Below are 12,374 nucleotides of genomic sequence, written 5' to 3'. Positions count from 1 at the left end.
AGGGGACGCCCTTGTCTTTGCCCTGGCTGTGGCAGTGGGGTACTCTGCCCCCAGCAAGATGGCTGAGGTGCTGAGAGGGATGACCTCTCGTTCCTGGTTGCGTGGCCTCCAGGGCTCCAGGCTCGGAGCCCAGCGATCTCTGGCCCCTTCCGCAGCAGTGGCGCCCTCACAGCTGTCCAGGGACCTCCCTGCCCCTCCCCTGCCCCAGGTCCTGGGCTGGAGCGGGGGGCGCTCAGGCCTGGCTGCCTCAGCTGTCCCCGTCTTTCCCCCAGGACTACGGGCTGCTGCAGCTGGAGGAGGGGGCGTCGGGGCACAGCTTCCGCGCCGTGCTCTGCGTCATGCTGCTGCTCTGCTACCACACCTTCCTCACCTTCGTGCTTGGTAGGAGCGCCCCCCACAGTGAGCGCCAGGGCCTCTGGGCTTTGACTGCCTCTTAGGGCAGGGGTGAGAGGGCAAGGGTCTGCTGGGCCCCCAGGATTGGGGAGGGGGCCCTGAAACCAGAAACAGTAGAACCGCAACTGTCCAGGGGCCTGGACACTCACTTCTTTACAGTGTGACTGGGTTCCAGACTCGATGTTCTCATCTGTGAAATGGAGGTGGGTCCTGCCCACCTTGTAGAGGGCATGAGGATGCTGTCAGCCCTAGTGTCTTATTCAGTCCCCACGTCACCCTGGAGACAGAAGAGTTAGCATCCGCATTTCACAGAGCAGAAATGGAGGCCCTGAGAAGCCCCTGGCAGGTTGCTGGGAGGACCACCAGGGAGAATGGTGACGAGTCCTGTTGCCCCCCCACCCCCTTCAGGCACCGGGAACGTCAACATCGAGGAGGCAGAGAAGCTCTTGAGACCCTACCTGAAGCGATACCCTAAGGTGAGCCTTACCTCTTGGCAGACACCCGCAGCCCACATGTGCCCTGTGGACCCCCACAAACCCAGATACATGTCATTGTAGGGCGCCATCTTCCTGTTCTTTGCGGGGCGGATTGAAGTCATTAAAGGCAATGTTGATGCGGTAAGTAACAGGAGTCTGAGCCAGTGCTGGAGGCCCCTCAGGTCTCCCAGGACAGCAGACACACAGACAGGAGACAGGCAGACTGGGAGGGGGTGCTGAGAGAAGACCCACGAAGGGAGCAGGCCCAGGAGAGGCGCTGCCAACGACTCGAGAGTCTGGGAGGGAGAGGGAGGAGGTGGCAGTGCTGGTGAGTGGGATTGGCAGGGAGAAGGAGGGATACAGTGCCCTTGAGTAAGGCAGAGAGGCGAGAGGGTCCACTGTCCAGGGCAGGGTGACAGGCTGGAGCCTGCTGCCAGGGGCGAAGCAGGCGCCTGGACGGCCTGACTAAGGATCTGGGCTCCAAGGTGGGAGGGAACCGTGGAAGGGGTGAGAGAGGGGAGGCTTACCACCCTGGCAGAATCCCCAGCACTAAGCCAAGGCCCAGGACAGACTCCGTGACTCTCGGAGTTCTGGTGCTTCCTGCTGGTCCTGGCTGTGGTTCCTCAGGCCGAAGGACAGACGCCCCGGGCCGGGTCACTCTGTGGAAGCTGCCGGAACCTTTGGAGTTTGCTCTGAGGCAGAGACATCATTATATCACTTTAACACTTCCCACTGCCTATTATGCCTCTGTTATAGCTCTGTCCCGCACCCTTTCGCTTTGTGCCGAAAGACTAGAGTCCCTAGGAGGGTTGGTAACTGGGCCCAAGGTCATGTAAGACTTTGAGGATAGAACTGGGACTGGAGGCCACACCCGCTGTCTCCCCGATGCTGCTGCTCGCCCTGCTCCTGAGGCTGGCACGGGGCGGGGGGAGTTGTGGAGCTGGGCAGGGATGGAGGGTGTGGCGGGGGGTTGGGGCGGACGGCTGGGGCTGGGGGTACTGGCAGAGGCTCAGTGTTGGGTACCCACAGGCCATCCAGCGGTTCGAGGAGTGCTGTGAGGCCCAGCAGCACTGGAAGCAGTTCCACCACATGTGCTACTGGGAGCTGATGTGGTGCTTCACCTACAAGGCCCAGTGGAAGATGGCCTACTTCTATGCAGACCTGCTCAGCAAGGAGAACTCCTGGTCCAAGGTGGGCTGACACCACATGTTGGGGGAACAGGGAGACCAGAAGACCAGCCTAGACTGGCCATGAGCCCCCAGACCGGGACCAAACCCCTAACTGAACACAGAGATCTCAGCTATAGTTTAAGCAAAACCACAAATTCTACTAGACCTCAGGGTTGGAAGGAACTAAAGACCACGGGAAACAGGTGACCTTTAGAACTACAAGGTATCGAGATTTTTAGCCACAAGGGACAGAAGTGTCACTCACGTGGTCTGCGTGAGTGTTGCCCAACAGAACTTTCTGTTACAGTGAAAATGTTCCGAGCTGTCCAGTGTGGGAGCCCCCAGTCACATGTGCACGCCAAGCTCTTGAAATGTGCCTACTGCAACTGGGAAACTGGATGTTTTCAATTTTATTCTATTTTAATTTAAATGTAAAAAGTCACATGGAGCTAGTGGACATGTTACATGACTACGCAGGTGTAAACACAAAGGCTTATTGGTTCATATAACTGAAAATTCCAGGCACATCTGATTTCAGGTTGGGCTGACTCCAGGAATTCTAAGTCATTTGGGCTTATTTTTTCCAGCTGGGACTATGCTCTTCTCTGTGACTTCTTCATTGTACAGGCAGGTTCTCTTGATGTGCCAGCAGGGTGGCTATGGGCTGCCTCTCCCATTTGGTTTCAACCAAAGTCCCATGACAGAGCCTCATTGGTCTGCATAGATCACAGGCCAGTGCCTGGAAACAGGAGTGGGAAGACCCCTCATGGATTAGAAGTAGGAGAGGGGTGATTCCCCCAAAGAAAAATGAGTTGATGCCCCAGAATAAGTGTTGTTGGGAGTGAGCATTAAGGAGATGCCATGGAGGCGAAACAAAACAGATGCTCAGCATAAATGTTTATCATGGTTCAGTTCAGTTCAGTTGCTCAGTTGTGTCTGACTCTTTGCAACCCCATGGACTGCAGCACGCCAGGCTTCCCTGTTCATCACTACCAACTCCTGGTAGCTTGCTCAAACTCATGTCCATCAAGTTGGTGATGCCATCCAACCATCTCATCCTCTGTCATCCCCGTCTCCTGCCTTCAATCTTTCCCAGCATCAGGGTCTTTCCCAGTGGGTTAGTTCTTCATATCAGGTGGGCAAAGTATTATCATGGTAAGTGGTGAAACAAGTATGAGCCGTTATCATCATAGAGTAATGATAACACAGATAAGAGTCTTAGAATCATTTAGATCATCAGAGAGCATCCACTATTGTGAAATCCATAGCACGTATGTCTCAGTGACCCTGATTTTCTCATCTTTCCCCCACCTTTGCATGGAAGTCCCTATTCAGTCACCCTGCCTAGGGCCCAGGCTGAAAGGGACTCTCTGGCTCAGGGCTGGCTTCCCTGGTGGCTCAGATGGTAAAGAATCTGCCTGCAGTGCAGGAGACATGGATTCGATTACTGGGTTGGGAAGATCCCCTAGAGTAGGGAATGCCAACCCACTCCAGTATTCTTGCCTGGAGAATTCCACGGACAGAGGAGCTTCGTGGACTACAGTCCATTGAGTCACAGAGAGTTGGGCACAACAGAGTGACTTTCACTTTCACTGGCTCAGGGCAGGCAGGGCTGGGAGGAGGAGTGGGCTTTCTCTGAGCTCTGACTGTGTGCCCAGCGCTTGTCCTTTCCTCCACATTACACCCAGGGAGGTAGATGTTATCTCCATCAGGCACATGAGAGACACTGAGGCTAAGAGAAGGTGAGAGACTTCCCTGGGCCACACAGCAGTTGGTGACACACACAGGGTCTGAAGACAGTTTTGTGTGGCTCCAAGGCCTCTGCTTTTCCCTTGCTCCTCAGTTCCCCTGAGTAGGCCCAGCTTGCCCTAAGGCCACCTTGCTGTTGAAGGCACTTCCTCAGGCCCAGCCCCTGTGGGCCAGCATTCATCCCTCATCCCTCCCCCTCCCAACAAAGCCTCCGGGAACCTGTTTAAATTAAAGTGATCTAGAAGCCTTCTTAGCAGCAGCAGCAGCAGAAGCCTGCTTGTGAAGTGGGGCAGGCAGCTGGGCCTTCTACCAGGGAAGAAGAGACCTGAGGTGGCCACAGAGCTTCTGTGAGGAACAGAGGGAGGGCCAGGCCTCCCACATGTCAGCAAGTCTGGCTGTGAGTTGGCTCAGTCTTCAGCTCTGTGGCTTTGGGGTGGTCAGCCCCCCTCTCTCTGCAATGCTTTTCTCAAAAGGGTTTCCTGTGAAAGTAGGTAGAGGTTGTGGCACCTCGAGTTCTCGGGCCTCATTCATCCCTAATTTCCAGCGCTTGGCTACTGAAGTCCACCAGCTTCTAGCTCTAGGGAGTTGGCCCGTGGCCACTGCCCTGCGTGCCAGCCCCTAGGCTGGCTCACCCCGTGGGCCTCTGCTCTGTCTGCCCGTGCTAGGCTGGCTCACCCTGTGGGCCTCGGCCCTAGTGCTTGCAGCCAGAAACCAGGCGGTGACAACTGTGTGCTCAGTGCCGCAATGCGGGGGTCGAGGGGGCCTCAGAGGCAGCCCTGACTAGCCCAGCCAAGAGGACAAGGAAGGCTTCTGGAAAAGGAGATGTCTGAACTGAAAGTCTCGAAGGACGAGGAGTTATGGTGGCAGAAGGACACGCCAGGCCAGGAGAACTTCAGGGCACAGGCTGGGGAGCCAGGGGGCTGCCAGGAGGCCCTGTTTAACCAGGTGAAGGGCTTGTGGATGGAAGTGCAGGGGGGCCGTGGAGGGATCTTCCCCCTCTAAGCCACACACTGGAAGCTTCTTTGGGACAAGGACTGTCTGCCTGCACAGAAGCTAGTAGAATAATCCAGCAGAATAAATACGTGGAATCAATAGGCAAACAGGTAACTCTGGGAGACCGGACTCCCCCTCAGGCAGGGTGGCTATGGCTCTCCATCAGCATGGCCCCATAACATCCCTTAGGAACTTGGATGCCCATGGCTCTCACCATGCTAGGTCACTGCATCTGTCCTAATTCCTGTTGACTCAGTCCGGGTGGGGGGCAGGGTTGGGGAAGAAGCTCTGACAGGAAGCCCACAGATGCGCCTGGCAACAAAGGGACAGTGGGGTCCCAGGCAGAGGGACAGCACAAGCAGGGGCCTGAGGTGAGTTTAGGGAGTGATGGGGAAGAGTGGCCTGGAGGAGGAGCCAGAGAAGCCAGTCTCCAGGGCCCTGAGTGGCTGTTTGGGCTTTAGCCTGACAGTGGGGGAGCCCTTGTTGCTTGTGGCTTGTATTTGTGCTTTTAGACATCTGTCCTGCAGTCACTGGGCACCCTCACATGCCAGTCCTATTCTAGGGCAGGTCATCTACAACTGAACAAAGCAAAGACCTCGAGGCTCATGTTCTAGTGGGGCGAGAGACAAGAAACATAGATGATGTGCAGTGTGAGATAACGTCAGGTTCTGCTTAAGTGCAATGAAAAACTGGGCAAGGTGCGGGTGCAGGATGTGGAGAACAGTATGGTCAGGAGGGGCCTGCCTGAGAAGACACCAGAATGGAGTGAAGGAGCAAGCCAGGCTGACATCTCCGTGAAGAATGTTCCAGGCCTGGTAGATGTTAGGACAGGTGTAGAAGGAAGCTGAAGCCATGAGTTGGTATATTCTGGAAACAGCCCAGAGGCCAGTGTGGCTAGAGCGAGGGGGCACCAGTGACGAAGCTGGAGGAGAAATTGAGGGAAGCTGCATCGGGCCTCGCAGGCCATGACAGGGAATGTGGGCCTTTTCCCTAAGTGTGATGGGGTATCATGAGTCAAAGAGGAACTGCTGTGACCTTATTCTAAAATGTCCACATGGCAGTGGTGTGGAGAATGGCTGGTGGGGGGCAGGAGTGGGAGCAGGACATCAGTGAGGAGACCACATGGACTAGGGCAAGGCCTGGAGCGGGGAGACGGTGTGGCGTGATAGGGCCAGGCCAGTGGGATTCAAGAGCTCTGTGGGTAGTAAAGTCCTGAGGGCTTGGTGGCTCAGTACTGGGGCCAGGCGGAGGGAGAAGGCACAGGTGACACCAGGAGGTTAAAGAGGGGATGGGGGACAGATTTCACTGAGGGGAGCATCTTCTTAGCACACCCGCAAAGACCAGGTTTTCCTCACGTTGTGAAGGGCAGGCTGAGGTGCTGAGGGCAGGCTGGAACTGGGAGCAGCCCTGGGTTTCAGCATGGGTGGGGCTCCCAGGTGGAGATTGCTTTCCACCTTCTCCTAGGACTAGACTCCAGGATGTCCGGCTCCCTTCCCTCCTCTACCCACTATACTCTGCTGGGTAGCAGCCCCAGGGGGTCTAGCTGTGGTTCAATACTTGACCACTGGAGGGCAGCACAGAGCCAGGCTCCTCCAGCATTGACCTTCAGGCAAAGGGGAGCGGCTTTCAGGGATACATCTCTGAGATGGGGGTGAGGTTGGGGCTCTGCAAACCACCCCTTTCTTGTCAGTGGATCCCTTGAAGCCACACACACCTGGGGTCCCTCCCAGCTCTGCCCCTAGCAGCCCTGCGGCCCCAGGAAGCAGAGGTAGGGTACAGATTCCTTTCTGGCATTGTCTTTGGGATATATGTAAAGTGCCTGGTACACAGCAAGCAGTCTCACCAAGGGACCCTGAGATGAGCCACAACCCGGGTCCCTGCCCCTCCTGGCCTCACACTTCTTGGGTATTCCATGCTTTATGCTACCCACCCATTTGTACCCCCCTTACACACGTCTCTGCCCTCCCTTTGATCAGGACGTTCCTTTTGCCTGGAAGGTCCTTTTTCTGTTTCCGTGAATCTTCCCGTTGGCTTTCAAGGGCCCAGTGTGAAGTGGCTGCTTCCCTTTGCATCTTCCCTGAAGCCCCTGCCGCCCCGTCTTTGTATCTCCATCCTGTCCTCAGCTCCGCCTGGCGCACCACTAGTTGCTTGCCGTCTGCCCAGTGGCTTCAAAGTGGAGAGGTCAGGTGCTTAGACATGGCCCATCACGGATTTAACTCCTAGGTCACAGACTCAAGTTGCTTCAGCTTCCTGACCCAGTTTCTCCCCTGGGGGTTGGGGATAATAGTGAGGTTCCAGTGAGGTGTGTGTGCCAGTTCAGGACTGTGATTTGGAGGGCAGGTTGCTTATACCTGACTGCTGCTCTGCCTCACACAGGCCACCTATATCTACATGAAGGCCGCCTACCTCAGCATGTTTGGGAAGGAGGACTACAAACCGTTCGGAGATGACGAAGTGGAGTTGTTTAGGTGGGTGCGGCCATTGCATTCCATTGTAGGTCTCAGCCAGGCTCTGCCCACAGCCACCCTGAGCAGAGGGAGATGGGGGCTTGTCATCCCCAGGGCCCGGAACCCCCAGCCCTCCCCAATCCTCCCCCACCCCACCTCCTCTTGCTGCTGCTGTTAGAGCCCTTTGAATCTGTTCAGAGGTTTTCTTTCATAAAAGTGGTTTTGTCAACGTCGTTCCCACTGTGCCTCTTTGATCCAGAGTGTAGCACAGATGCGGACACAGGTCCAGAGAGGTTCCTTCTGCCTGAGTTAACCTGATACACTCAGAAAAGCAGAGTTGGAATCACGTAAGCAGGATTAAATCTGGCCTCTGCCATTTGTTACCTGTGTCATCTGGGACCCTTTCAGCATCTGTAAAATGGGAATAACAAACTCGGCTTTGCAGGGTTGTTTTGCAAATCAAATAGAGACTAGATTTAAAGAGTCTGCGGTGGGGCCTGGAGCCAGTACATGGTGGCTGTTTTTATTCTTACCTGCACTGCTGTGTTTGCCTTCTGCGAAGGGCCTGGAGCAGGACTCAGCCATGGCAGGCCTGAGGCGGGAGCCTTGGGCTTTTCCCCAGTCATGGTGAGGGTTGGCCCCAACGTGCAGATATGGAAATGAGTGTAACCATTGCTTCCTGGGCTGTCACAGTCACAGGGTGCTGTCATTTACTGAGTGACTTAGTTTCTTTATCTTATGTAACTCTTCTAGAAGATTTGTGAAGGTAAGAATCTGTGGGGAAATAAGAGGTATTTTTCCTCCATCCTTCTAGATTCTTGGCTGAGACCCTCATAATAAGATTAATGGAAAAGCAAACAAAAATTTAATAACTTCTGTATGGGAGGGACCCAGGAAAACTGAGTTGACTCTCTGAAATGGCCCAAGCTGTTACCTTAAATGTCATCTCCAGCTAAAGCAAAAAAGAAGATGTAGTTGGATGGGGAGCCAGTTGTGGGAGGTTTTCAGGTAAAAGAGAGGGTATATGGTTGTTATGCAGATTTTAGTCTCCACCTTCTTCATTGATAAGTTTCTGGAGAATTAGTCTTCCTCCTCTTCCTGGTCTAGAGAAAGACATCCTTACAAATGGACATTTTCCTTGAAAATGTCTCTTACGAGAAGGTTAAATTCTACTAGATTTTCAGAGCATTTGATGTGTTTGCTGTTTTCTTAAAAATAATCAGCCTAAAATAACCCTTATGCCAAAGACGCATGTTTGGGGATAACAACTTCTCCTTTCCATATCATTGTCTCCATTTTAGGGATGAGAAAGCAGGCCCAGAGAGGTTCCACAGTGAATACGTGGCAGAGGTGTTTGCTGGGGACCTCACAACTAGGTCCAGCTGTTTCCTGGGCCTGGACGGCTCAGGTCACAGCCATACCCCCATGATCGTGGCAGAAATTCAGGGCAAGGCAGAGCTGGGGGGGTGGGGCCCCAGATGTAGTCTTGCTCAGCTGCATACCACATTTTACTCTACCCTTGGAAACAGCTGAGGAGGCTGCAACTCACATGGCCAGACTTAATGAAAGGTTTGTGCTGTGTGGTCTTGGGCAGGTCCTTCCCTTTATGAGTTTTAATCTCCTCTGTGAAACTAGGGTCAGACTTCTGCTGGGCCCTCAGGAAATGGGGGCTGGGAGTAGAGAGGGACAACTGGAAGGCATAGCAGGCCTGAGGGGCGGTGGTGGTGGTCATGTACATTCTCACCTCTAGCTACTGGTGCAGAGGAGCCTGCCTAGCCATAGGAAGTGGTCAGATCTTGCAATAGGGCCTATGAAATTAGGCTGTAGCCACAGGCTATGAAGCCAACACTCTCATCATATAGATGATGAGGCCCAGAGAGGGGTCAAGCAGAGGCTGGGCAGGTTGGGGACTCTCGGTTCTAGCATTTTCTTGCCCTCTCTCCACCCTCATCTCTTCCACAGAGCTGTGCCAGGCCTGAAACTCAAGATTGCTGGGAAATCTCTACCCACAGAGAAGTTTGCCATCCGAAAGTCCAGACGCTACCTCTCCCCTAAACCTATCTCATTGCCCGTCCCTGCTCTGGTGGGTAGGAGGGTCTTGACTGGTCCTGAACTCATTTGGGATTGTGGGGATTAGCTGAGGGTCAGGGATATAGCCAGTGACCCTGGAGGGTGTGGATGCAGGACAGAGACCTTCATGACCCCAGGGCCTGGAGATGATTTTACAAATCACCTGGCCCTGGGTGAGGGACACATGAGTTTGAGCCTACCTCAACCTCTGAGAAAGCACTGGTCTACTAGGGATGGGGTTGGGCAGACAGGTGAGCAGGCTGCAGATGCCTGAAAGCAGAGAGCGCAGCTCTCCTAGATAGGCATCTCTCAGCTGTTTGTGTTGCCATCCTGTCTGTTTCTGTCTTGTCACATGATTTTAATTATTGTTTATACTGTTCCCCCATCACTGCCCCAAGCTTTTCTGAGGCTGGGACCCCTGTTACAGTCAACTTTGAAATAACAGTAATTGCTGGCATTGCTACTGGGCACATGCTGTGTTCAAGGCTCGTTACACCCATTGCCTATTGCCTTATCTGATCTTCACAAGAACCCTCTTAGGTGCTGGTGGCATCTCCATTTTACAGAAGGGGATAAAAAGGCCTAATAGATACGTAGGAAGCTAAAATATAGATAAGATATAAGTAGAAAGATGAAATAACTTGTCCAAGTCCCATAGCTGATGAGTTAGAATCTGAACCCAGGCAGTCTGGTTCCAGAGCCCATCATAACTTTCTGAATCACAATTATGATGCTAATTCCATGCATGATCTGAGCAGGCATCAGAGCAAGTTCTAGTTTGTTAAGAGTCCTTGTTATTCAAATAATAAGGCAGCCAGAAAGGTAGGAAGGGTGCTGCTTCAGAGACCTGGCTCTGCTGCTCACTAATTGTGTGACTTGCATACAAGGTCCCCTTCCCCTTAATGTAAATATCTACCTTGCCCATTTCATAGAGCAGCTATGAAAGTCTGCTGATAAAAACTTATTAAACACTACAGAAATTAACAAGTTCAGTATTTATGTAGAATTTATTTTGAGCTTATATCCTGAATATCTTTAAATAAATTTTGAACTATTTTACAATTCAAAATATACAATAAAGCTGTCATCAAATTGGGGCATATGTTGTAAGGAGGGGCAGGGAAAGCAGCTAACCGGATATTTAGGGGAGAATTTCCAAAACTGTAACCTGCAAGATGCTATGTGTGCATAAGATTATTTCTGTGATTAAATACATTTGGGAAAGACCGGCCTGAACAAAGTTTACATACTGTAGACCTTCTTGGAGCCTTTATATGCTCATCTGCATGGTAGGTCTCCGAGAAGAAGCTTGAAGGTGCAGTTTATCCCTGTTATTTAGCCACAGAACTCTTTTAGACCATGTAATGATTTAATAAGTACTTGTCAAAACTTAAAGTCCCTGCCTAGAACATAAAAAAAACTATAAAAAGTCTTTCTAGAACTTTATGTATACAAATCACTGTCATGTCCATTGCTTGGTCTGATAGTTTAGGAAATGCTAATCTCGGCTAACTAGATTAGAGTTACTAGAATGAAAATTTAGTATTCTGAGCTTCCTGGCAGTTAAGGCAAAGAAAGAAATCATGTTTCATAGATGAAAACTCAGGCCCACTGCCTTAGTGAAATAGGAGAGAAGGTAACTTGGTCTTAAGCCCCTGAAGAGCTTACGTCAACTATGACTCTTCCAATACAGGAGGCCGTTAGCTGGAGCAAGGAAGACAACTCCTTAGAGTAGGGGCATGACCTTGTTCTCAAAGGATGGGGAATTTGGACAGAGAGATGGGGAGAGTGCAGACTAGTGCCCTAGGGACCCAGGAACAGAAACGTAATTGAAAACTATATGAAAAGAGTGAGAATACGGGTCCATCTTAAATTCTCACAGGGGTAAGGAGAGATCTCAATCGTAAGTAAGAGATAAGAATCTCCATCACTCCCTCAAGCCTTACAGCTTCAAAAGCTGGGCTGAGACTTACCATGGAAGATTAGAGCTAGAAGGGCCTTTAGTGATCCTCATCTGAGCTACACATTTTATAGACGGAGAAGCTTGAGGCCCCACTGGGGAGGAAACCTAGGACTGATTTGCTCCCCTGCCCCTAGGAAATGATGTACATTTGGAATGGCTACGCTGTGATTGGGAAGCAGCTGGAACTCACAGATGGGATCCTTGAGATTATCATCAAGGCTGAAGAGATGCTGGAAAAGGGCCCAGGTGACTACCCCAGGCCCTTGAACTGGCCAGGCTGGGTCTGACCACAGGTCTTTACAGCTGAAGTTTCCCTCTACCCAAAATGTCCTTCCTCACTTCTCTGCCCTGGTAATTGTCCTCTGCCTTTCTAGGCTGAGTTTCAGTAACAGCTCCTCCAAGAAGCTGTTCCTTGTCCCCCAGGGAGCATCAGGGCCTCTGCTGGGCTTCCACAAGCCCCGAGCTTCCTTCAGTCAGTCCTGATTTCACTGCATTGTCATCGTCTCAGTATCTGTCTTTCCTCCCCAGATGTGCGCTCCCTGCGGACAGGGGCCATGTGTGAGCCATCTCTGTGTCCCCAGGGCCCAGCAGAGTAGGGGCTCCATGAGTGTTGAGAAAATGAACAAAGCTGTCTTCCCTCACTCCCCTATTCTCAGAGAATGAGTACTCAGTGGATGACGAGTGCTTGGTGAAGCTGCTGAAAGGCCTGTGTCTGAAATATCTGGGCCGTGTCCAGGAGGCTGAGGAGAATTTCAGGATCATCTCTGCCAAGTAAGTGCCTCTCTGCCAAGTAAGTGCCTCTGTGGCTGCTGTCACTCCAGATGGCCTACTGCTGGGCCCGGGGCTCCAGGGTGGCATTTTCTGGGTTTCTCTTCCCATACGCACACACGCACAGTGCCTGACTCTGGCCTGCTCCTACTCGCTTCACATGTACTAGCTTCTGTTTTGTGCCAGGACCCTTCTAGGCCCAGATCATTCAGACCTTGTCCTCCAGGGCCACCAGAATGCCCAGCGACAGGAGCCTATCTGCAGTGTTTCCTGTGAATGGTGCCCCCTGGAGTTTGTAACTGAGACTCTCTATCCTTGGGGAGTACAGATATTAGAGAGACAGCTA

At 52.4% G+C, this 12,374-nt stretch overlaps 1 protein-coding gene across 1 annotated transcript in view; it reads left to right on the top strand.

Annotated features, from left to right (window-relative positions):
* Positions 1 to 12,374, top strand: part of TTC39A (tetratricopeptide repeat domain 39A) — a 31,348-nt gene that overhangs the window by 17,459 nt on the left and 1,515 nt on the right. Inside the window, exons 8-15 of the mRNA XM_010849657.1 lie at positions 273 to 381; positions 802 to 869; positions 951 to 1,010; positions 1,899 to 2,060; positions 7,157 to 7,248; positions 9,190 to 9,310; positions 11,395 to 11,506; positions 11,917 to 12,031. Of these exons, the coding sequence (XP_010847959.1) occupies positions 273 to 381; positions 802 to 869; positions 951 to 1,010; positions 1,899 to 2,060; positions 7,157 to 7,248; positions 9,190 to 9,310; positions 11,395 to 11,506; positions 11,917 to 12,031 (839 nt within the window). The remainder of the gene's footprint in view (positions 1 to 272; positions 382 to 801; positions 870 to 950; positions 1,011 to 1,898; positions 2,061 to 7,156; positions 7,249 to 9,189; positions 9,311 to 11,394; positions 11,507 to 11,916; positions 12,032 to 12,374) is intronic.

This window comes from Bison bison, unplaced genomic scaffold (genome assembly GCF_000754665.1).
Source record: "Bison bison bison isolate TAMUID 2011002044 unplaced genomic scaffold, Bison_UMD1.0 scf7180017851016, whole genome shotgun sequence".
Taxonomy (NCBI): Eukaryota; Metazoa; Chordata; class Mammalia; order Artiodactyla; family Bovidae; genus Bison; species Bison bison.
This window is presented reverse-complemented; position numbering and strand designations above follow the sequence as displayed.